The sequence below is a fragment of the Notolepis coatsorum genome (genome assembly GCF_963971535.1).
Source record: "Notolepis coatsorum genome assembly, chromosome: 13".
In the NCBI taxonomy this organism is placed as follows: domain Eukaryota; kingdom Metazoa; phylum Chordata; class Actinopteri; order Aulopiformes; family Paralepididae; genus Notolepis; species Notolepis coatsorum.
The window spans coordinates 122,485,471-122,510,575 of NC_140177.1; the positions used below are offsets into that span (position 1 = coordinate 122,485,471).

Here is a 25,105-nt window from a genome sequence, read left to right on the forward strand (position 1 = left end):
AGCGGTGCGTTCCAGGTTGGGTGAGTAGTGTTTGCTGGCGGGCTCCACTTGTCTGTTAGTGCTATGGGGGCTACTTGACAAAGTTTATGGAAACCGGCCCCAGGCTAGGGTCCTTTGTTTAGCCGCCTAGGCGACAGAAGGCCTTGGTCTGGCGACCATTATAGTTTTAACTAGTGGGCCGCGACCATTGACACTGGTGATCCCTGTGTGTTCTGGACGAGTGGATTCTCTCTGTCACCGTGTTAAGACCCCATCTTTCATATCCAAATGAGAGTATTCCTTCACGAGGGGATATGTGCATGTAATGTGCGATAGCGGCAGATTCATGTTCAAAGTCAGCTATACAGGCCAGTTGGTACTGTGCTGATTCCGCTGGACGTGGTAATGTCACCGTTGTGAAGCGGTGTTGACGTCTTGTTTTCTCTTTTCTCTTAAAAAGTGAGGAGGGGTTCAGAACGGCGGCCTGTCTGGGTGAGTGTTATGTCATTGTTTACATGTTCATAGCTTACGGTTAGCCGGTCAGTGGCCTGGCGCGGGGTAGCTTAGCTTCTCGCGCGCCGCCGGGAGCTCGCTTCTGATCGCGTGCGTCGTTAGATCGGCGTCTCGCGAGCGGAAGCAATAGCACCCGAACGGTTGGAGCAGCCGTTAGCTTGATGCTATTCTGTTGAACGTGCTTTGATTTTGACATGTTTTACACTCTTGACCACGACGTCATCCTTGACAGGGGATGTTCGTCGACCCTGCCCTGTGCCTGGACGGGGATTGCGTCAACAAAGAGGACTGTAGCGACTGGGGAGCGGCGACGCTGCCCGGATCGAACAACACAGGACGGCTGTGTTCTACGGTGTCTTGTGACTGCACTTCGCTGATCTGCGTTCCGGGTAGGTACGGGGTTGGCCAGACCTCATAACACGTCTTCTGGTTTTACTTTGCTAAATGTATTGTGAATAACGGTGTTTTTTCCCAAAACGTGTGTTGTTGCAATACATTTGGGATACGTTGCGGGTTATGTGTGAGCTGTTTTTGTCACTGGCAGTTAGCTTCTCCGTGCAGATCGTGATGTATTGATCTGGTTGTTGTGTGAGGAACATCATGGTGTTTATGTGTACCGTGTACTCACTACTAAGGCAACTAACCTATGAAGCTATGCTTGGTGACAAGTGAGTAAAAGAATGTTCTTTCTCAGACTGTAATGACAATGAACAGTGAGTTCACACATTAACAGGTTTTCCTGTTTTAACTGGCCGTATTGAGGGTAAAATAGGAGGATTGTGTTTTTCCCCCCCCGGTTCCCTGGGGACTTTATCACCTCCTATCAGACATGTTGTGCATTAATTGTGTCTTGTGTGGTAGGGATACGATGTAACTCTTAGCTTGATTGCTGAGGTTGTGCTAAATCTGCTGGAGAAACTTATTTCCTAAAGGGAAATTGGTTTGGTTGCTGTCATGTGTGCTTAGCAAGGCCTGTGGTCGATACTAATCAAGAATGATGTATTCTCTCATTGTGGAAAAAAAAAAACGGCGTTCCTCTGTTGAGTGTTTTTGCCATTTTTTGTAGGTGATGATGGGTTGTGTGTGTCATGTGACCTACAACTGGGTTGTACTGGCCACAGAAGCACATGTGTATGTTGGACCGGGGTTCTTAGAGCCCTCTCTATTCTGTGTTTTTCCTTAGTAAAAATCAGATAGCAGGTTAGCTCGTGCGCTGTGTGGAGCTGTGAAACGCTTCATAGAGCTGACTATGACTGTGTCATATTCTCTTTTTGTCGTTACGTCGTATCATGGGTGTGGGGTCGTAAAGGGGTGAACTGGTAACCTTTCCTCTCCCCATTGTTCTGTCGGTCAGGGGTACACCCCCTGTCCTTCAAGGTTCCCGTCACGTGGCGGTTCGGCACGTTACGGGGGGGGGGGGGGGGGGGGGGAGGGAGTTCCTGGTCCCACGGCCTGGTATATTGGGCGTGTGCACCGCAGGAATTCCCCCGCCATAGAGTACGTCACCGTGCGCGTCTCTGTTGGTAGGACTTCCGTGTGCTGTTCAGGTCCATGTGATGGATCTGTTTTCAGGGGGGGTGGTCAGGGCTCCTCCTCACCAAGCGCCTACTCAGGCCTTCTGTGAGTTCGGACTCCTTCTTCCATGTGAGGAAGCCTCCATCAGAGTACAGAGCCTTCCTCCTCAGATTGTCAAAGTGAGTGGACCCTCTAGAAGGGTCCTTTTCTATTGTATGTATATTCGATTCAATTCGTTTATTGAGTGTGTATGGGTTCGGTGCCTCTTCCCCGGAGGCCCTAAAACCAGTTTTTTACATGGCTCAGGGTGCAATATATTCTTTTCAATCTGTACAGCTCGCGTGGGAAGTCTCTCTGGGGATCCCCGTCTCTTTCCTATGGGAGGGTGGTGGGATGTAAAAATGTGAACATTTTTTACCCCGGCTGTGTAGACTGGGATACATACTGTTGATGCTTCCTTCTTTCTATTCCAGAAGTGTTGGAGTTAGGGAGTGTCACACCCCTCTTGTCGTTCCCCTGGGCGCCTTGGGGATTCAATGACAGGTCTAAATAGCCTGTTCATTGATGGGGGTGTGTCCCGACGCACGTATAGTGCTAGCTCGCTGTAAACAGGCGATTGACTGGCACGCCTTGGTTGCTTGTGGTTGAAACAGCGTTTTTATAAAGCAACTGAGATGGGGGTTTTTCCTCTTCCGGCGACCACATCCCATGACCTGGGTGGGTTGTCGACGGATTCTCGTTCATGTCTGGGGGATGATGACGGGATGGATCTGAACATATGTAGTGGGGTCTCACGCCCTTGGGGTGGGCCACCAGGCGCGGTTCGTCCGAACGTCTGGGTGGCGCCTTCTTTTCATGTTAAGATCAACACGCATATCTGCCCTTCTCCTGGAGTAGGCATGTCGGCGTGGTTAGGGCACGGGACTGGTTCTGGTCACGCTGGTCCAGATCAGTTGAACCCGTTGTCCGCCGGGGATGCAGATCTGCTGTTCTGGTACCCTGAGGGACTTGGGCTTTTTTCAGGGGGAAAAATGCCAGGTCGGTCTGGGTGTCACAGGGTTAAGCGCTATGGAGACCCTGGTTGGGTATGTTTTTACTCAGCACTGTCGTCATGGCTTGCAGCCATGCCATTCTGTACGCGCTCGATCTCGTCGGATCTCGGCCGCTACACAGGTTGGTCCTGGTTAGTACTTGGTTGGGAGACCGCCGGGGAATACCAGGTACGGTGTGCTTAGGGGCTGGTTCTCCATTATTTTTCGCTCCTCTCTCACGCATGGCGAAGAGGGGCCTGTGGGGGTGGTTTTTTGACCTCCTCTGGTGACCCTGTGCTTCCCGTACCGCCAGGCCCGGTCCGAAGTGATGTTTGCGACCCGTAGGCCTGGGTTAACCCTTTTTGGAAACTGAAACACTTGTACTGCGGTATAGCCGGTGTATACCCGCAGGTGTGTTTTGGAGTTTTTTCTTGAGGGGTTATAGGAACAACCACCGCATTGGGTAACACCGAGGTGGTTGATTCCCTGGTGTGTTGGAGCAGTGTCAACTCCCGGGTTCACCGTTTGAGGGTGCCCCTGCACGTTCATGACGTCTGCCAATCGTGTCAGCCTTCTCTGCCTCGACCCCTCTGGGTGGGGGTTGTTAAATGGAGGCTTGGTCATGCAACACCGCCAGCTTACGCTCCTTCCGCCGGGGCGGCTGTGTTCAGCTGTCCCCTCTGGCGCCTGTCTCGTCCGCAGTCTCCAGGCTAGGGTTAACAGCCTGTTGCCTGGTTTTTCCCCGGTGCGCTGCCTGCTTCCGTTGGTTAACCTTTTTTGTGTGCTTACGGCCATGCTGACTGCCTATTCTGCAGGGTCAGTGTGCCAGGCGGTGTACTATTGGGGGGACGGGGCCCGCTCGGCTTACGGCCATACCGACCTGAACACGCCCGATCTCGTCCGATCTCGGAAGCTGGGCAGGTTCTGGCCTGGTTGGTTCCGCCTGGGAATACCAGGTGCAGTAACTGAGGGGCCTTTGTCCGAATACGCTGGCGATGTGGGGGGCGGGGCACTACGTGCCCACCTGGTGGGGTCTTGATGCTGGCATCATGGACTTCTCCGGGCCCCCATTCTAGGGAGTCCAGTCCTTTTGGTGGGTCTGGGTCTTCCTTCGTGCTCCGCTGCTACGGCCTTGCCACGGGGTTGGGTTTGCCCTTGACCCCGTGATTCTGGGGGCAGTAACGAGGTTGTTCCTCCGTTCGTTCCCGGGTGGCATGCGGGTTGTGCGTGTGTGTAGTCGTGGGGTCAAGCCACGGTCTGCTCACCCTGTGCGTTGAGTTGCTTGAGTGCCTCTTCGCACGGTCGGGTCCGTCGCCCTCCCGTGACGTCCCTAATAGGGGGGCTACCCTCCATTAGGGGGGGTCGGGGGGGCTCGGCCCTCCCTGTTCTGATGGTTTTGGGGGGCTGTCAGCGGGGTGTATTTGTCAGCCAAGTGGCTCCGCTTGGCCTCCCTTGTGCAGTAGCGATGCCAAGCTAAGCCACTAACGATACAGAACGTTAGGTTATGACTATAACCAAGTTCTGTTAGTTAGGGGCGATGCTTGGCATCGGACGGCCGCTGCAGCCCTTGTCCTCACCTTGTGGTGAAAGCTTGGGAAGGAGGAGAGCAGGTGACCACACACCTGCTTATGAAGGTAAGCTGATGAGGGGTGTGGTCAGACTAATACTGGTATTAGAGGTACATTTGTGGTTTATTCAGTACGCGTGCACGTACGCGAGATAGTGCAGTAGCGATGCCAAGCATCGCCCCTAACTAACAGAACTTGGTTATAGTCATAACCTAACGTTAACCTTATGTAGTGTGGTAGTGAAAGGTTAACCTTCTGTAGTGTGGTAGTGAAAGGTTAACCTTCTGTAGTATGGTAGTGAAAGAGTTAATCTTCTGTAGTGTGGTAGTGAAAGGGTTAACCTTATGTAGTGTGGTAGTGAAAGGTTAACCTTATGTAGTGTGGTAGTGAAAGGTTAACCTTCTGTAGTGTGGTAGTGAAAGGTTAACCTTCTGTAGTGTGGTAGTGAAAGGTTAACCTTCTGTAGTGTGGTAGTGAAAGGGTTAACCTTATGTAGTGTGGTAGTGAAAGGTTAACCTTCTGTAGTGTGGTAGTGAAAGGTTAACCTTCTGTAGTATGGTAGTGAAAGAGTTAATCTTCTGTAGTGTGGTAGTGAAAGGGTTAACCTTATGTAGTGTGGTAGTGAAAGGTTAACCTTCTGTAGTGTAGTAGTGAAAGGTTAACCTTCCGTAGTGTGGTAGTGAAAGGTTAACCTTCCGTAGTGTGGTAGTGAAAGGTTAACCTTCTGTAGTGTAGTAGTGAAAGGTTAACCTTCCGTAGTGTGGTAGTGAAAGGTTAACCTTCTGTAGTGTGGTAGTGAAAGGTTAACCGTCTGTAGTGTGGTAGTGAAAGGTTAACCTTCCGTAGTGTGGTAGTGAAAGGTTAACCTTCTGTAGTGTGGTAGTGAAAGGTTAACCCTTCTGTAGTGTAGTAGTGAAAGGTTAACCTTCCGTAGTGTGGTAGTGAAAGGTTAACCTTCTGTAGTGTGGTAGTGAAAGGTTAACCTTCTGTAGTGTGGTAGTGAAAGGGTTAACCTTATGTAGTGTGGTTGTGAGGGTTAATGTTTGTGACTGACAGGGTGACGGCGTTGGCGGGGTCCGGTCCGGTCTGGCCCAGGCCCTTGGTGCTGTGTTTCCCGGCGGGCAGCTTTTGGGCCTCGTAGTCAGCAGCCATCAGCTCGTTACCGTCTCCCAGGGCAACCTGCAACCAAGCACATCATCGTCACCATGGCGATTCAACTGGTGTTTACATCACATCTGGCTCCCGGCGGGCGGGTGGAACTCTATCAATTTATGTCAAGTGCACGAGTCACTAGAGCTGAAACCAAAATGCTTTGAAGTTTCAATCACTGCCATGTTAACTCATTCAGCGCCGGAGGCCTAGAGCATCTTAGTTCCTACTGCGCCACCACTCTAAGAGATAGGGCTGCGTGGCGGTGTTTGTTATATTAGCTATGGATGCAATACTATGGCTCATTTGACATCAACTATCCATCATTCAATATGTGAAAAAGAATATTTTTTTTCATGTATACGTTCGTGTGTTATACCGTGGTGAATATAAGTATAGTTTCAGAGTGATCCTGGTTAATTCCATAAAACGGCGCTATAGGGAATACGTGAATTTGACTAAAAGCACTGGCGTTGCTCGCCTGGACACGCTACCATTTCCAAATCAAATGTATATAATAGGTATTATGTTTCATCAATGCATCATGAAATGCATCATGAAAGGGGGGGGGGGGGTCGTTTGTTGATGCTTTGATCGTCACCAACGGCATACGTTCTGGAGTACGTTACAGATGGTCGCAACGATCAATGTGAAATCATGGTTGGATCAAAGCAGGTTTGATGTCATATAGTCCTTACCTTCACTAGGAGGTACCCCAAAAAGAATATTCCAATTGTCTGATCACGATTTCCAGTATTGGTGTCCATCGGGTCCCCGACATAATCCGGCACAACACATGCATTGGGGGCATTGGACGCGTTCCAATGCCATCGAATGAACCGCTAGACCCTGACCAAGAAAACTGCGCCTGGAGACATTTGAATATAACACTGTGTGAAAAAAAGGTTTCGAAGGGTGGGCGATACTGCCACTACCTGGATGCGGCCGGTATTGCACTCTAGCAATCTCAAAGTGGTTCCCTATGGTAACCCTGAGGTCCGTGTGAGAGAAATGAATAAAAATATAGAATAAAAGAAATAACGATGAAAACCCGACTATACTCTGGTTTTCGGGGGTCCTGGCGCTCAACGCATGGCGAGATAACCTGACTATCCTCGGGTCTGGCGCTGATTGAGTTAAAGGAACACGCCAACATTTGGGGAAATTAGCTTACTGTCTTCTCCAGAGAGAGACAAGAAGATAGATACCAGTTTCCTCTCTGTGCGTTCAGTAGAAAGCTATCTTGCTGCACATTAGCCTAGCTTAGCAAGTCAAGTCAAGAGTTTTATTTGTCACGGCATACAAGTATACAATGAAATGCGGGTGGTCTTGCCCGCAACGATGTGCAATAACATATAATAGAATCCAATAGAACAACATTGTGCAATAAACAAGTAACATTGTGCAATAAACAAGTAACATATTAGGGCATATCAGTATATGTACATAAGTTATTTACAGAGCATGGAGGACATGCTAGGTCCTTTGGTACTGTAGTGTCTTTCTGTACATGCTAATTTATACAATCTCCGGTTATACTATACTATTTTTAAAGTGACCTTTCCTTAGTGGCCATAAGTGTGGGCGTGTGCAGCATGAGTGTGTGCTTGCTCATGTTAAAGTGGCTGCTAGTGTGTGAGCGTGTACAGTGTGTGTGTCGCGTGTGTGCTCATGTGTGCTTGTGTGTGGAGAGTTCAGTGTTCAAGGCTCTGATGGCCTGGGGGAAGAAGCTGAGCCGAAGTCTCTCTGTCCTCGTAGCTGGGGTTCGCAGGCGTCTGTCTGACCTCAGCAGCATGAACAGGCTGTTGTTGGGGTGGTGTGGGTCTTTCATTATTCTGCAGGCTCTGGATTTGCACCTCTTGTTGTATAGAACCTGCAGGGGTGGTAGTGCAATACCCGTGGTACGCTCAGCTGAGCGCACCACTCTCTGTAGGGCCTTCTTGTCCTGTGCCATGCTGTTTCCATACCAGGCAGTGATGTTTCCAGTCAAGATGCTCTCTACAGCTCCGGAGTAGAAGGACTGGAGTATCTTCCCAGATACTCTGAACGTCCTTAACTGTCTCAGGTGGTAGAGGCGTTGCTTCGCCTTTTTTACGACTGAGTCCATGTGTGTTGTCCATGTCAGATCCTCTGCGATGTGGACCCTGCGATGCGATGTAGCACAATGAATGGAAGCGGACAGTGCCGGTTAGCCTTCGGGAGAGGTGTTAGTTGGACAATGCCTAGGCTAACCGGCACTGTCCGCTTCCATTCATTGTGCTAAGCTAGGCTAAGGTGCAGCCAATTAGCTTTCTACTGAACGCACAGAGAGGAAACTGGTATCTATCTTCCTGTCTCTCTGCAAATGTACCAAAATGTTGGCGTGTTCCTTTAATCGCTGCCATGATAATCGATGCCATGTTAATCGCTGCCATGATAATCGCTGTAATACAAGTAACTGTATTAACACTACAGCCCTACAAGTAACTATTAACACTACAGCCCTACAAGTAACTGTATTAACACTACAGCCCTACAAGTAACTGTATTAACACTACAGCCTAGGGCTGGGCGATATGACCAAAAACGTTATCGCGATAAAATTATAAAATTATTTTCATATAATTCGATATCGATAATTATCGTCGATATAATGTCTGTCAAGTTTAATTAACTTCTTATGCTGCTGCGAATGTCTCGAGTCAAGTTGATGTCGTCATCAGTCCGTGCACGTTAGCAGTTAGCCGACAAGCGGAATATCTCATGACAATGTAATAAATATGACACTAAAATACTCTCTTCCGCCACAATATATTGAAACGACGTCCACTGTATACCCCACACTACTATAAACGTGGCCTCAGAATTCACGCCACACACATACTCGGCACGTAAATATATAAAACATCGCCGTGCAAGCTAGTTATCCTAGCCAGCCTGTTGCTTCTAAGCGGTGTATTCCATGACAATGTTCGAAATATGACACTAAAATACTCTCTTCCGCCACAATATATTGAAACGACGTCCACTGTATACCCCACACTACTATAAACGTGGCCTCAGAATTCACGCCACACACATACTCGGCACGTAAATATATAAAACATCGCCGTGCAAGCTAGTTATCCTAGCCAGCCTGTTGCTTCTAAGCGGTGTATTCCATGACAATGTGCGAAATATGACACTAAAATACTCTCTTCCGCCACAATATATTGAAACGACGTCCACTGTATACCCCACACTACTATAAACGTGGCCTCAGAATTCACGCCACACACATACTCTGCACGTAAATATATAAAACAGCGCCGTGCAAGCTAGTTATCCTAGCAAGCCTTGTTGTTGAGTGAGTCCTACCTCTGGGTCTCCTTCCGGGTCTCCTTCGCTCTCGGCCATCTCCTTCACTGATTGGTTGTTAGTGCGTGCGTGCTTGGAAAATCGATATATCGAAACTTTGCGACCACGTTTCATGTTTAATTCGAGGAAATAATTTATCGCGATAGTTATCGTTATCGTTTTATCGCCCAGCCCTACTACAGCCCTACAAGTAACTGTAGTAACACTACAGCCCTACAACTAACTATATTAACACTACAGCCCTACAAGTAACTGTAGTAACACTACAGCCCTACAGATCTTAATTCCTTCTATGCGAGGTTTGAGGCTGTGAATAACAACACCAGCCTACAAACCACGGCAATGGGGGGGGGGGGGGGGGGGTCTGCTGATGGAGACTCAGTGTTCAGGGTAACAGAGCATGAGGTGAGGCGGACCTTTAAAAAAGTGAATATCAGGAAGGCAGCAGGACCGGACGGCATCCCCGGCCGCGTCCTAAAAGTCTGTGCCGACCAACTGGCCCCAGTATTCACTGACATATTTAACCTGTCCTTAGAACAGGCTGTCATCCCCACCTGCCTGAAGAAGTCCACTATTATCCCTGTACCCAAAAAATCCAAGCCTGCTTGCCTCAACGACTACCGCCCTGTAGCCCTCACCTCCATAGCCATGAAGTGCTTTGAGAAGCTAGTGAAGGGCTACATCTGTTCCTCCCTCCCCATCAACCTGGACCCTCTGCAATTTGCATATCGCCCCAACAGGTCCACGGAGGACGCCATAGCCCATGTGCTGCACACAGCAGCATCACACCTGGACAAGAGGAAGGGGAACTATGTGAGAATGCTGTTCATCGACTACAGCTCAGCATTCAATACCATAGTCCCCTCCAAACTCATAGCCAAGCTCAGGGACCTGGGCTTGAACTATGACCTCTACCAGTGGGTCTTGGACTTCCTGACGGGTAGACCCCAGGTGGTAAGAGCAGGCAACTGCACCTCCTCATCCATCACGCTCAACATAGGGGCCCCCCAGGGCTGTGTTCTGAGCCCCCTCCTCTACTCCCTGTACACACATGACTGCGTGGCACAGCGGAACAACAACACAATCATCAAATTAGCTGATGACACAGTAAGATTAAGATTTGTTTATTAAGGACAATGCAAATGAATGAACATCATTTACATGTGTATGCATAACATCACAGCATGATAAGGACGTAAATATGCCGGGAATAGCACAGGGCTAATTTCCACCCGTAGTCCTAACATAAAACAAACACAAAACGGACCATACAACGTTCATTCATAAAAACTGACATCACTGACATGACCACACTAACATGACATTCAGTCAGTACAACATCACTAACATCCCTAATGAGTGCATATTTGGCTGTCTAACAGCCATTTCCTGAGTTGGCCCTTAAAGGTGGACAGGGTGGGACATTCCCTTAAGGGGACCGGAAGGCTGTTCCATGTTCCACTTCCCTTTATCGATAGACAATTTTTGCTGAAGGCGGTCTTTCTAAAATGGACCTCACAATCCCCTCTGGTGTTTGATCTAGTGGCTAATCCAGTGTTCCTTTTCTCGTGGATAAACTCCTTGAGAGGGGGAGGGGCTAATCTGTGCAGGCATTTATATACAAAGCAGGAACTTTTATAACGTCTGAGGTTTTCAAAATTTAAAATTTGATGCTTATCCAGGATTTTACAGTGGTGGTATGAGTACTGTTTCCTGTCATATACCTTCAATGCTCTGTTGTAGAGTTGTTCTATGGGTTTCATGGCTGTGGCCCCAGTAAATGACCAGTTTAGAAGGCAATATTCAATGTGAGAGAAGACCATACAGTGTAGGTATGTCTTTGCGGCTTCAAGTGTTAGGGAGGGCCGTATTTGTTTGAAGTTGGAAATGTTGAAGTTGATGGTGTTCCTCACTTTCTTTATGTGTTTCTTAAAGGTCAGGTGACCCCAAGGAATTTGAAGTGGGAAACAAGTTCTAGTTCTTCCTTCCTTCCCTCCTTCCTCAGGAACACATTGGACCGCTTGATGTAGTGGTGGGCCTGATCTCTGCCAACGACGAGAGGGCCTACCTGGAAGAGGTAGAGAATCTGTCACAGTGGTGTCAGGAGAACTGCCTCTCCCTGAACGTCAGCAAAACAAAAGAGATGATTGTGGACTTCAGGAGGTCGGGGGTCAAGGACTACAGCCCCCTCAGCATCGACGGGGCACCGGTTGAGAGAGTTTCAAGTACCTGGGAGCCCACATATCCGAGGACTTGACATGGACCACACACATTGACAGTGTTGTGAAGAAGGCACGACAACGCCTCTACTTCCTCAGGCGCCTAAGGAAGTTCCAAGTCAGTCAGAAGATCCTTAGGAACTTCTACTCATGTACAATAGAGAGCATCCTGACTGGCAATATCACCTCCTGGTTTGGGAATAGCACTGCACAAGACCGTAGCAGACTACAAAGAGTGACACGTTCAGCCGAACGCACAATTGGAGGGGGGCTTCCCACCCTCCAGAACATTTACAACAAGCGGTGCAGGGGGAAGGCTAAGAGAATCATCAAGGACTCCAGCCACCCGAACAACTGCCTCTTTGAACTGCTGCGGTCAGGCAAGCGATACCGGAGTCTTAAGGCGAGCACAGAAAGACTCAGAAGAAGCTTCTATCCCCAGGCCATCAGGCTGCTCAACGAACAATAAACACTATGCAACAACCATCAAATGCACACAGCACACATACCCACACGCACACACTCACTTAAACAAACAACACACTGCAGCACCCACTCTCCACACTTTAGATCACACAAACACACTTTATATTTATTGATAAAGGATTTGCACTACAACTCGTACACCTACTGTAAATTGTACCTAAATTGCACCTCATCCCATTTCTGCCTTGCACTATATAGTATTGTATATTAGTACACTGCATAGTATATTGTATATTATATGGTAACTCAGTTACGTCTATTCTGCATCGAACATTGTACATATGTCTATACTGAACACTGTGACCTCATTTTTTACTTCTAATTTACATGCTATACTATGTTATTTTATTTCATACGTATCTTGTCTTGCACAATCTCTGGAGCGTAACAGTATGAAGCATTTTGTATAAAAGTATTCTGTACTTCTGTATGACAACTATTAAAGAAACTTGAAACTTGAACTACAAGTAACTGTATTCACACTACAGCCCTACAAGTAACTCTACAGCCCTACAAGTAACTCTACAGCCCTACAAGTAACTGTATTAACACTACAGCCCTACAAGTAACTCTACAGCCCTACAAGTAACTGTATTAACACTACAGCCCTACAAGTAACTCTACAGCCCTACAAGTAACTGTATTAACTCTACAGCCCTACAAGTAACTGTATTAACTATACATCCCTACAAGTAACACCACAGCCCTACAAGTAACTGTATTAACTCTACAGCCCTACAAGTAACTGTATTAACACTACAGCCCTACAAGTAACTGTATTAACACTACAGCCCTACAAGTAACTGTATTAACACTACAGCCCTACAAGTAACTGTATTAACTATACAGCCCTACAAGTAACTGTATTAACTATACAGCCCTACAAGTAACTGTATTAACTATACATCCCTACAAGTAACACTACAGCCCTACAAGTAACACTACAGCCCTACAAGTAACACTACAGCCCTACAAGTAACTGTATTAACTCTACAGCCCTACAAGTAACTGTATTAACTCTACAGCCCTACAAGTAACTGTAGTAACACTACAGCCCTACAAGTAACTGTATTAACACTACAGCCCTACAAGTAACTGTAGTAACACTACAGCCCTACAAGTAACTGTATTAACACTACAGCCCTACAAGTAACTGTATTAACACTACAGCCCTACAGGTAACTGTATTAACACTACAGCCCTACAAGTAACTGTATTAACACTACAGCCCTACAAGTAACTATATTAACACTACAGCCCTACAAGTAACTGTATTAACACTACAGCCCTACAAGTAACTGTATTAACACTACAGCCCTACAAGTAACTATTAACACTACAGCCCTACAAGTAACTGTATTAACACTACAGCCCTACAAGTAACTGTATTAACACTACAGCCCTACAAGTAACTGTATTAACACTACAGCCCTACAAGTAACTGTATTAACACTACATCCCTACAAGTAACTATATTAACACTACAGCCCTACAAGTAACTGTAGTAACACTACAGCCCTACAAGTAACTGTAGTAACACTACAGCCCTACAAGTAACTGTAGTAACACTACAGCCCTACAAGTAACTGTAGTAACACTACAGCCCTACAAGTAACTGTAGTAACTCTACAGCCCTACAAGTAACTGTATTGACACTACAGCCCTACAAGTAACTGTATTAACACTACAGCCCTACAAGTAACTGTATTAACACTACAGCCCTACAAGTAACTGTAGTAACACTACAGCCCTACAAGTAACTGTAGTAACACTACAGCCCTACAAGTAACTATATTAACACTACAGCCCTACAAGTAACTGTAGTAACACTACAGCCCTACAAGTAACTGTAGTAACACTACAGCCCTACAAGTAACTGTATTAACACTACAGCCCTACAAGTAACTGTATTAACACTACAGCCCTACAAGTAACTGTATTAACACTACAGCCCTACAAGTAACTGTAGTAACACTACAGCCCTACAAGTAACTGTAGTAACACTACAGCCCTACAAGTAACTGTATTAACACTACAGCCCTACAAGTAACTGTAGTAACACTACAGCCCTACAAGTAACTGTATTAACTCTACAGCCCTACAAGTAACTGTAGTAACACTACAGCCCTACAAGTAACTGTATTAACTCTACAGCCCTACAAGTAACTGTATTAACACTACAGCCCCCTCAAGTAACTGTAGTAACACTACAGCCCTACAAGTAACTGTATTAACACTACAGCCCTACAAGTAACTGTATTAACACTACAGCCCTACAAGTAACTGTATTAACTCTACAGCCCTACAAGTAACTGTATTAACACTACAGCCCTACAAGTAACTGTATTCACACTACAGCCCTACAAGTAACTGTATTAACGGAATCCAACTGAGTTTTCTTCTAAACAGCTTGCTGTGGTTTATATTCACATTTCCACCCAAATAGCTTTCTACTGTTCTATAGTCTACACGCTGAATACATTTCCTACCTCATACCTTTGTAAAGTCAAGTTTCACTGTTTCCTTTGCTCTTGCAATGTTTATATACCATCAGTGTCACCGTCTGCGAAGTTGTAATGAGTCAAACCTCCTTTGATTGACAGGCAGTTAGACCAATCAATTTGAAGCACAAGGGCACGGTTACCCGCCTCCAGTGCGCTCTCTGTGTTCTACGTCACCGCCGTCCTTAAGCGTCTGTGTGTCCTTAAGCGTCTCTGTGTCCTTAAGCGTCTGTGCGTCCTTAAGCGTCTCTGTGTCCTTAAGCGTCTGTGTGTCCTTAAGCGTCTCTGTGTCCTTAAGCGTCTCTGTGTCCTTAAGCGTCTGTGCGTCCTTAAGCGTCTCTGTGTCCTTAAGCGTCTGTGTGTCCTTAAGCGTCTCTGTGTCCTTAAGCGTCTGTGTGTCCTTAAGCGTCTGTGTGTCCTTAAGCGTCTCTGTGTCCTTAAGCGTCTGTGTCCTTAAGCGCCTGTGTCCTTAAGCGTCTGTGTGTCCTTAAGCGCCTGTGTCCTTAAGCGTCTGTGTCCTTAAGCGTCTGTGTCCTTAAGCGCCTGTGCATCCTTAAGCGTCTGTGTGTCCTTAAGCGTCTGTGTGTCCTTAAGCGTCTGTGTGTCCTTAAGCGTCTGTGTGTCCTTAAGCGCCTGTGCATCCTTAAGCGTCTGTGTCCTTAAGCGTCTGTGTGTCCTTAAGCGTCTTCTTCTTTCGTGTAACGTCAGAGGTCCAACTCTGTATCTTGTAGCCATGCCCTTAACTCTGGTCCCACATCAAAGAGGCTGGCTTCCGAGGGTGGTTTGTATAGGGGGCAGATGGTCAGGATGTGGTCAACAGTCTGCTCAGGGTTTCCACACTCGCATGCAGCGCTGTCTGCCAGGCCCCACTTCTTTAATGATGCTTTAAAGCGACCAACTCCAGATCTTAAACGGTTCAGCAGAACCCATTGCCGGCGTAGAAGATCGTCTCCTGTGGCGCCATCTCCTGGATCCCAGATGTAGTGGTGGATACGGGTTGGCCCAGCACTCTCCCACTCTCTTTTCCAGGCTGCCGCCAGCCATCCATTTCTGGATAGGTCCTCAGTGGTGGAACGGAGCATCTCTTGTGCCACCTTGTTGTAGGGGTGGCGGGACTTGAGTCTGCTCATAGGTGCTGTTGTTGTTGTGGTGTTGTGTAGGATGTGCCAGTCATGCATCACTGCTTTCCTTGCTAGGGCGAGAGTGGCAGCCTCTCGTCGTAGGCCAGCTCACGCAGGACCGATAGAGGAGAGGGAGAACGGGAGGAGATGTGGGGAAGACATGCAACAAATATCACCGGGAGCGGGAGGCGAACCCGGGACAGCCGCGTAGGTGTGCGAGGCACTATGCGGTGTGCCACAAGGGCGCCCTTGTCACCCCTTCTAACTTAGGTGAGAACAACTCAGGCCACATAATGCCATATATTAGGGATGTCCGATATTATCGGCCTACCGATATTATCGGTTGATATTGGCATTAAAATGTAATATCGGAAATGATCGGTATCGGTTTTCAATTTTGTATTATTTCTTTAACCTTTATTTACCCAGGCAAGCAAGTAAGAACAAATTCTTATTTTATGTATTGTCAAAAGTATGCATAATGTTGTGTTAATTCCATGACAAGAGACATGTAATGTTAATTACCTGAAATTATTCCGTTTCTTTGGGGGGGAAGCCCAGCATATATTGGTATCGGAAATTAAGAGTTGGACAATATCGGTATATCGGTAAAAAAGCCAATATCGAACATCCCTACCATATATCCATTACCAATTCTACACATAAATGTATGTGCATGTAAATACTGTATTCATGTGTATGTGTCTACTGTATGGGTATGTGTAGATCTGGTGTGTAAAAATGTGAGGTGTGTGGGGATGGGGTTGTGTTGCACATGTACAGACATGAGACAATAAATCTAATGTATCTATTTGTTACGTTCCTGTGATTCCAGAACCAGAGGTGCCAGAGGAAATGGCAGAACCAGGGATGACAGCGGAGCTGCAATCCAAACGGTCTAGACAGAGGGGCGAGTTGACCAGCCACTCACTCACACACACACACACACGCGCACACGCACACTACAACACTGGCCGGTTGTAGGGAGGATAGAAGCCTTGCATCACGTGTCTCCTCCGATACACGAGGAGGCAGCCTGTCACATCTTTTCACCTGCCAGCGCGGACTCTCATTGGCGAGGTGTAACGTGTGGGAGGCTCACACTACCCCCGCCATTTCCTGTCTCTGCTGTGCAGGCGTCCCCAACCGACCTGTAGGAGTCGCTGTCCACAACGTCCAGATTACCACCCATCGACTTCCACCCGCTAACTCTGCCAATTGAGTTAGTATGACGGCTGGCCCAAGCCGGAGGCAACGCCGCCAGCCGGAGTCGAACCCGGTGTCTCTTGTGTTGGTGACGAGTGCAATGTCCGCTGCGCCACCCAGCCGCCTTATGGTAATAATTGTATAATTTACAGGTCAACCAATGTAAAGGGGAAGAGGTGCTGGCACCAGGAGGCATGCTAGAAGCAGGTCAGGGGGCGTGGTGGCAGCCAGGATACCTGGCACGACAAGGACTGGGCCCAGAAGCCAATCAAATATTATGGCATCAAGTCACACATTTTGTGTGACTCGGAAACCGGTTACTGTTTTGGGACGAAACCATACTGTGGGCGCCTGCCGTGTACAGAGTCTGGAACTCTCTGCCGTGAACAGAGTCTGGAACTCTCTGCCGTGAACAGAGTCTGGAACTCTCTGCCGTGAACAGAGTCTGGAACTCTCTGCCGTGAACAGAGTCTGGAACTCTCTGCTGTGAACAGAGTCTGGAACTCTCTGCCGTGTACAGAGTCTGGAACTCTCTGCTGTGAACAGAGTCTGGAACTCTCTGCTGTGAACAGAGTCTGGAACTCTCTGCTGTGAACAGAGTCTGGAACTCTCTGCTGTGAACAGAGTCTGGAACTCTCTGCTGTGAACAGAGTCTGGAACTCTCTGCCGTGAACAGAGTCTGGAACTCTCTGCTGTGTGCAGAGTCTGGAACTCTCTGCTGTGTACAGAGTCTGGAACTCTCTGCTGTGAACAGAGTCTGGAACTCTCTGCTGTGTACAGAGTCTGGAACTCTCTGCCGTGTACAGAGTCTGGAACTCTCTGCTGTGAACAGAGTCTGGAACTCTCTGCTGTGAACAGAGTCTGGAACTCTCTGCTGTGAACAGAGTCTGGAACTCTCTGCTGTGAACAGAGTCTGGAACTCTCTGCTGTGAACAGAGTCTGGAACTCTCTGCTGTGAACAGAGTCTGGAACTCTCTGCTGTGAACAGAGTCTGGAACTCTCTGCTGTGAACAGAGTCTGGAACTCTCTGCCGTGTACAGAGTCTGGAACTCTCTGCTGTGAACAGAGTCTGGAACTCTCTGCTGTGAACAGAGTCTGGAACTCCCTGCTGTGAACAGAGTCTGGAACTCTCTGCTGTGAACAGAGTCTGGAACTCCCTGCTGTGAACAGAGTCTGGAACTCTCTGCTGTGAACAGAGTCTGGAACTCTCTGCTGTGAACAGAGTCTGGAACTCTCTGCTGTGAACAGAGTCTGGAACTCTCTGCTGTGAACAGAGTCTGGAACTCTCTGCTGTGTACAGAGTCTGGAACTCTCTGCTGTGAACAGAGTCTGGAACTCTCTGCTGTGAACAGAGTCTGGAACTCTCTGCTGTGAACAGAGTCTGGAACTCTCTGCTGTGAACAGAGTCTGGAACTCTCTGCTGTGAACAGAGTCTGGAACTCTCTGCTGTGAACAGAGTCTGGAACTCTCTGCCGTGAACAGAGTCTGGAACTCTCTGCTGTGAACAGAGTCTGGAACTCCCTGCTGTGTACAGAGTCTGGAACTCCCTGCTGTGTACAGAGTCTGGAACTCTCTGCTGTGAACAGAGTCTGGAACTCTCTGCTGTGAACAGAGTCTGGAACTCTCTGCTGTGAACAGAGTCTGGAACTCTCTGCTGTGAACAGAGCCTGGAACTCTGCTGTGAACAGAGTCTGGAACTCTCTGCTGTGAACAGAGTCTGGAACTCTCTGCTGTGAACAGAGTCTGGAACTCTCTGCTGTGAACAGAGTCTGGAACTCTCTGCTGTGAACAGAGTCTGGAACTCTCTGCTGTGAACAGAGTCTGGAACTCTCTGCTGTGAACAGAGTCTGGAACTCTCTGCTGTGAACAGAGTCTGGAACTCTCTGCTGTGAACAGATCCTGGAACTCTCTGCTGTGAACAGAGTCTGGAACTCCCTGCTGTGAACAGAGTCTGGAACTCTCTGCTGTGAACAGAGTCTGGAACTCTCTGCTGTGAACAGAGTCTGGAACTCTCTGCTGTGAACAGAGTCTGGAACTCTCTGCTGTGAACAGAGTCTGGAACTCCCTGCTGTGAACAGAGTCTGGAACTCTCTGCTGTGAACAGAGTCTGGAACTCTCTGCTGTGAACAGAGTCTGGAACTCTCTGCTGTGAACAGAGTCTGGAACTCTCTGCTGTGTACAGAGTCTGGAACTCTCTGCTGTGAACAGAGTCTGGAACTCTCTGCTGTGAACAGAGTCTGGAACTCTCTGCTGTGAACAGAGTCTGGAACTCTCTGCTGTGAACAGAGTCTGGAACTCTCTGCTGTGAACAGAGTCTGGAACTCTCTGCTGTGAACAGAGTCTGGAACTCTCTGCTGTGAACAGAGTCTGGAACTCTCTGCTGTGAACAGAGTCTGGAACTCTCTGCTGTGAACAGAGTCTGGAACTCTGCTGTGAACAGAGTCTGGAACTCTCTGCTGTGTACAGAGTCTGGAACTCTCTGCTGTGTACAGAGTCTGGAACTCTCTGCTGTGAACAGATCCTGGAACTCTCTGCTGTGAACAGAGTCTGGAACTCTCTGCTGTGTACAGAGTCTGGAACTCTCTGCTGTGAACAGAGTCTGGAACTCTCTGCTGTGTACAGAGTCTGGAACTCTCTGCTGTGAACAGAGTCTGGAACTCTCTGCCGTGAACAGAGTCTGGAACTCTCTGCTGTGTACAGAGCCTGGAACTCTCTGCTGTGAACAGAGTCTGGAACTCTCTGCCGTGAACAGAGTCTGGAACTCTCTGCTGTGTACAGAGCCTGGAACTCTCTGCTGTGAACAGAGTCTGGAACTCTCTGCTGTGAACAGAGTCTGGAACTCTCTGCTGTGAACAGAGTCTGGAACTCTCTGCTGTGAACAGAGTCTGGAACTCTCTGCTGTGAACAGAGTCTGGAACTCTCTGCTGTGAACAGAGTCTGGAACTCTCTGCTGTGAACAGAGTCTGGAACTCTCTGCTGTGAACAGAATCTGGAACTCTCTGCTGTGTACAGAGCCTGGAACTCTCTGCTGTGAACAGAGTCTGGAACTCTCTGCTGTGAACAGAGTCTGGAACTCTCTGCTGTGTACAGAGCCTGGAACTCTCTGCTGTGAACAGAGTCTGGAACTCTCTGCTGTGAACAGAGTCTGGAACTCTCTGCTGTGAACAGAGTCTGGAACTCCCTGCTGTGAACAGAGTCTGGAACTCTCTGCTGTGTACAGAGTCTGGAACTCTCTGCTGTGAACAGAGTCTAGAACTCTCTGCTGTGTGCAGAGTCTGGAACTCTCTGCTGTGTACAGAGTCTAGAACTCTCTGCTGTGTGCAGAGTCTGGAACTCTCTGCTGTGAACAGAGTCTGGAACTCTCTGCTGTGAACAGAGTCTGGAACTCTCTGCTGTGAACAGAGTCTGGAACTCTCTGCTGTGAACAGAGTCTGGAACTCTCTGCCGTGAACAGAGTCTGGAACTCTCTGCTGTGAACAGAGTCTGGAACTCTCTGCTGTGAACAGAGTCTGGAACTCTCTGCCGTGAACAGAGTCTGGAACTCTCTGCTGTGAACAGAGCCTGGAACTCTTGAGGAGAGCACAGGAAGTTCCTCGCCTTTCTCACAAGTGTGGTGCGACACACCACTGGGGCAGAGGAGGCAGGGGGTGATGGGGCAGAGGAGGCAGGGGGTGATGGGGCAGAGGAGGCAGGGGATGATGGGGGTGGGGGGTGAAGAGGCAGGGGGTGATGGGGGTGAGGAGGTGATGGGGGTGAGGAGACAGGGGGTGAGGCCATGGGAACGGAGGAAGTGGAGGACGTTGGCAGGCTGGGGCCCCAAGCAGAGACCCTCAGAGTAGGTTGAGTGGCAACATTGGAGCACATGGGACGGCAAAGTACACAGCCACCCACGAGAAAAATAATCCTACTAAAGTATGTGGGGTGTGCAAGAAGGGTGGGTACAGAAGTGAAACGAGGTATTACTGCACATCATGCCTTGTCCCTTTGCATGTTGGAGAGTGTTTCCACACAAAAAGAGATTATGCTGGTCGATGAGTTTAACTTGCAGTACCGCTACGTGCCACAGTCACTTCACAACACTTGAAGTCCATCGTGACTGTGGATATACTCACGCACCTCCGTTACACAGACATGGCAGTTTTGCACCTATTGTGTACAGGGCTGTACTTTTTTTGCACATAGCACTGGTGCTACCAGAGGTTGATAGTTTTGTAGCACAGGCCAAAATCTTGTATAAAACGTGTTATATTTGTAACAGTCACAAATGTGCCTATTGTATTTATGTGTTGTTATTTAGTTGCAGTGCCATTTTGGTCACTAAGTGGCGCTCCATTGTTTGTATCTGATGTAGCTACAGGTTTAATTTGATTTAACCTGAGCCAGTATATAGTTTTATAGTATAGTACATAGTCGATAGCAGTGTAGACGTCATAGTATATGTATATGTCTACACTATAACAGTGTATACTATAATGTACACTGTATTGTAAACATCGGATATATTGCACGATCAAGGTTATAATTGCACATTACATGTTACAACTGTGAATGGTTGCACAGTAACATCTTGTTGAATGACAAATTGCACTATACCCTAGGGTAGCTGCCACATATAGTGAGGGCCTGGATCTTGGCCACGTTCCCTGGATATCTTGGAAGCCAAGTTATTTTTTTTATTTTGTTTATTTGTTTTATTGATGCCTTCTATGTGATGTATATACTGTCCTTATGTGGTGTGCTTTATTTAGTATTTTATGTTGTCTTGTAATAAATGTTCATTTGAATTGAATATCATCTCATTCCACAGCAGTATAAATGTGTTATTGTTATGTAGCGCCCTCCCCATGGTGGTTTTGTGAATAGAACAATCGTATGTATGATCATGAGCCCTTTGACCTGGAAATGTATAAGTGTCAGACGAGCAACAAGCACAAGCTGCGCAGTGTGCATGCTTCACAAAAGACGCAATATCTCTCTTAGTAGAAAATGAGCATGGATCTTTTGGAAACTGGCCACTCTTTAGCCTGGGATTGCTCAGAAACGGAGGTATGTAGAAATAAACGGTTTGTTGTCTCCATAGCTATAATATAGAATATACGATGGATGGGTCTGCAAACATCGTCAAAATGGTCTGAAACGCTGGCGCCAGGGAGTACAGATGGGAAAACAGCGTGACAGTCAATGAGTTAAGTGCCTGTGCGTCCTCGAGCTCGTGCTGAAAGAGTACGTGATACACATTCTTCAGAAACCCCTTTTCTCCTACTGTGTGCCAGTTTAATCAACTAGTGGTCAATAACTCTGTGGGATACGTTTCTACTGCAGACTAGAGTCAATTTAGTCAAGAAGACCAAGAGATCAAGACTTGAGACGTGTCCTAGTTGATATCAAGTCAAGGAACAAGACCAAAAGATCCATCTGATCTCCAAACTACCAAAATCAGCCCATGTTACCCCCCTTCTTAGGGACCTGCACTGACTCCCCATCGCCGCACGAATCCGCTTCATCAAGGTCCTCGACCTGGCATATCGCTCAGCTCACGCCTACCTCCAGTCAATGGTCTCTAACTACACACCCCCAAGACCCCTCCGCTCTATATCTTCTAACTACACAGCCTCAAGACCCCTCCACTCTACATCTTCTAACTACACACCCTCAAGACCCATCCGCTCTACATCTTCTAACTACACAGTCTCAAGACCCCTCCGCTCTACATCTTCTAACTACACACCCTCAAGACCCATCCGCTCTACATCTTCTAACTACACAGCCTCAAGACCCCTCCGCTCTACATCTTCTAACTACACACCCTCAAGACCCATCCGCTCTACATCTTCTAACTACACAGCCTCAAGACCCCTCCTCTCTACATCTTCTAACTACACAGCCTCAAGACCCCTCCCCTCTACATCTTCTAACTACACACTAGGGCTGTCTTAAATACTTCAACGCTTCGATCGATGGGCACGGGATTCGAATGGGAAAATTAAAATAAAAAATAAAAAAAAAGCCTGGAAGCCAGTCTTTCTCACAAAGATAATTCTACTTTTGCAATACAGACTGGCCTTCCTCGTATCCATATTGATTTCCATAAATTGCAATGCAACTGGAGCCAATCAGGGACTGTGTCTCAACAGTGTTTGGCATCACAGCAAACGATAAACTAACACAGACGAGACAAGACCTGGCCGTGGGTTTCCTCTTGCCTCGAGACCGGTCTGAAGAACCACAACACTGCAACGCGGCTAGTTTCTATTTACATTTTTCTAAAATGTACCTCAGTTGCTATTGCATGTACATATATGTGTTATATACATACATACAATTTCCCAGCCCTTCCCAGAGACAGTCGCATTTCTCTCCTCTCCCCAGGCTCCTCAAGGCCGTTCCTACCGCCGCCTCTACTGCTCCATGGAGCCCGACGCTGCTATGCTCTGCTTCGTGCCGGTTGCCGGACTATACTCAAATCAACTCTAAATGGATCTAATCAGTGGATTGCATATTTTCTTCAAGAAGCAGAATAAGGCTAACCCTCTCTGCCTATTGGGACATCATAATCGGGCTACCAACTTGAAGACGTGGTCATTTTTGGATTATCGAAGCTTTTGGACTGCAATAAGAAGATTTTGGATCTGTTTACCGCGCACAGGACCTACCAAATGAACTGATTAAGACACTTGGACTAATAATGCATTCAGTCATTTGGACGGAGTTGTTAAAACTCACTCCACTCAAATCAATAGTTATATTTCACTCTATTCAAATCAAATTTAAAGTGACGTGGCTGGCATAAATGTGCCAGTCAGTCAGACAAAACAAATTCCTGGACCAAGGTCGAACCATGAGCTGCTGGAGTCGAAGGCCTTCTGGGAGATAAGAGTGGCAAGCGGCTTCCCCCACCCCCAATCCCTACCCAATCCCCCCTCCCGCGTGTACGCCCGGCGCCACTCCCACGATGGTGACGGCAGCCGACTAGTACGCGCGCTGGAGGGGGGGAGCTTAAGACTGTCTCATCCAGCCCTGTAACAACCCCAACCCACTCCCCCCTCCTTCCGTACATGGCGCTGCCTATGACGGCTGCCAGTCTGTTTGCGGTGGTGAATACGCATATGTCTCAAGGCTCTGTACCATTATTACTATCTAAAATGTAATAATTGTGGAATATTACTGTAATGAGCTGTATGTGTATGATCCAAGCGTCCTACGATCCTCATAGGAGCATAACAGAAAAAAGCATTCCATGTGAAGGTATTCTGTATTTTTGCATGTCAACTAATAAAGAAACTTGAACTTGAAACTTGAACCAACTATTCGCCTGTTTTATTTTCCACTCATCGATCATCCATAGCAACACTATATTATCAGTATCACCGACATCCAAGTTGGGGGATCCCCTTTGAGCGGCCCATCTGAGGTTTCTCTCCTCCACTTCGCCTGTGGTGCTTTTTTCCTATTGTTTTTGTGAGTTTTTCCTTACCTTCGTTGGGGAAAGTCTGTTTTTGATTTATTGTGATGTTTCTTCTTGACTTGTTTAAAGGAACACGCCAACATTTGGGGGAATTAGCATACCATCTTCTCCAGAGAGAGACAAGAAGATAGATACCAGTTTCCTCTCTGTGCGTTCGGTAGAAAGCTATCTGGCTGCACGTTAGCCTAGCTTAGCACAATGAATGGAAACGGACAGTGCCGGTTAGCCTTCGGGAGAGGAAACTGGTATCCATCTTCTTATCCATTCTCTCTGGAGATTTCCCAAAATGTTGGCGTGTTCCTTTAAAGAAGACGTGTGCGGGGGGAGCTCCCGTAGCTCACCGCATATCTCTGCGCTATTTCTGCGTCGGGGAAAACCGTGCTCGTCACAGATCTGGGGGACACGAGTTTGATTCCCGGACGCGCCGTCATTTCTCAGAATGTCTTCCCCTGCTCTACATCCCATTTCAACCTGTTTCGATAAACGCTAAAAAATAAAGTAAAAAAAAAAAAAGAAGGCGTGTGCAGCCCATGGGGGTTAGGGTTGGTCCCACCCACCTCACTCAACAGCAGCAGGGCCACGTTGTTGCGCTGGTTGGCGAAGCAGTAGTTGGCGCTCTTCGACGACATGTCGGCAAAGTAGATGCCTTTGCCGAACTATGAGAGAGAGAAAGCAAGAGAGAGAGAGCAAGAGAGAGAGAGAGAGAGAGCAAGAGTGAGAGAGAGAGAGCAAGAGTGAGAGAGAGAGTGAGCGAGAGAGAGAGCGAGAGAGAGAGAGTGAGCGAGAGAGAGCGAGAGAGAGCATGAGAGAGAAAGAGCGTGAGAGAGAGAGAGCGAGAGAGAAAGAGAGTGAGAGAAAGTGAGTGAGAGAGAAAGAAAGCGAGAGAGCGAGAGAGAAAGAGAGTGAGAGAGTGAGAAACAGAGGTATCATCAATATATGTCCTACTGTCACAGTAACTATACATTCTTCCACTTGTCCTTCCTCTCCTCACCACACTATATTCCATTGTGCTTCTA

At 47.7% G+C, this 25,105-nt stretch overlaps 1 protein-coding gene across 3 annotated transcripts in view; it reads right to left on the reverse strand.

Moving 5' to 3' along the window:
* Positions 1–25,105, reverse strand: part of parp2 (poly (ADP-ribose) polymerase 2) — a gene marked incomplete at its 5' end in the record, with an annotated part of 93,742 nt that overhangs the window by 12,392 nt on the left and 56,245 nt on the right. For all 3 annotated transcript variants that reach the window (XM_084326794.1, XM_084326792.1, XM_084326793.1), the window contains 2 exons: positions 5,661–5,785; positions 24,647–24,745. In XM_084326794.1, coding sequence (XP_084182920.1) covers positions 5,661–5,785; positions 24,647–24,745 — 224 coding nt within the window. The remainder of the gene's footprint in view (positions 1–5,660; positions 5,786–24,646; positions 24,746–25,105) is intronic.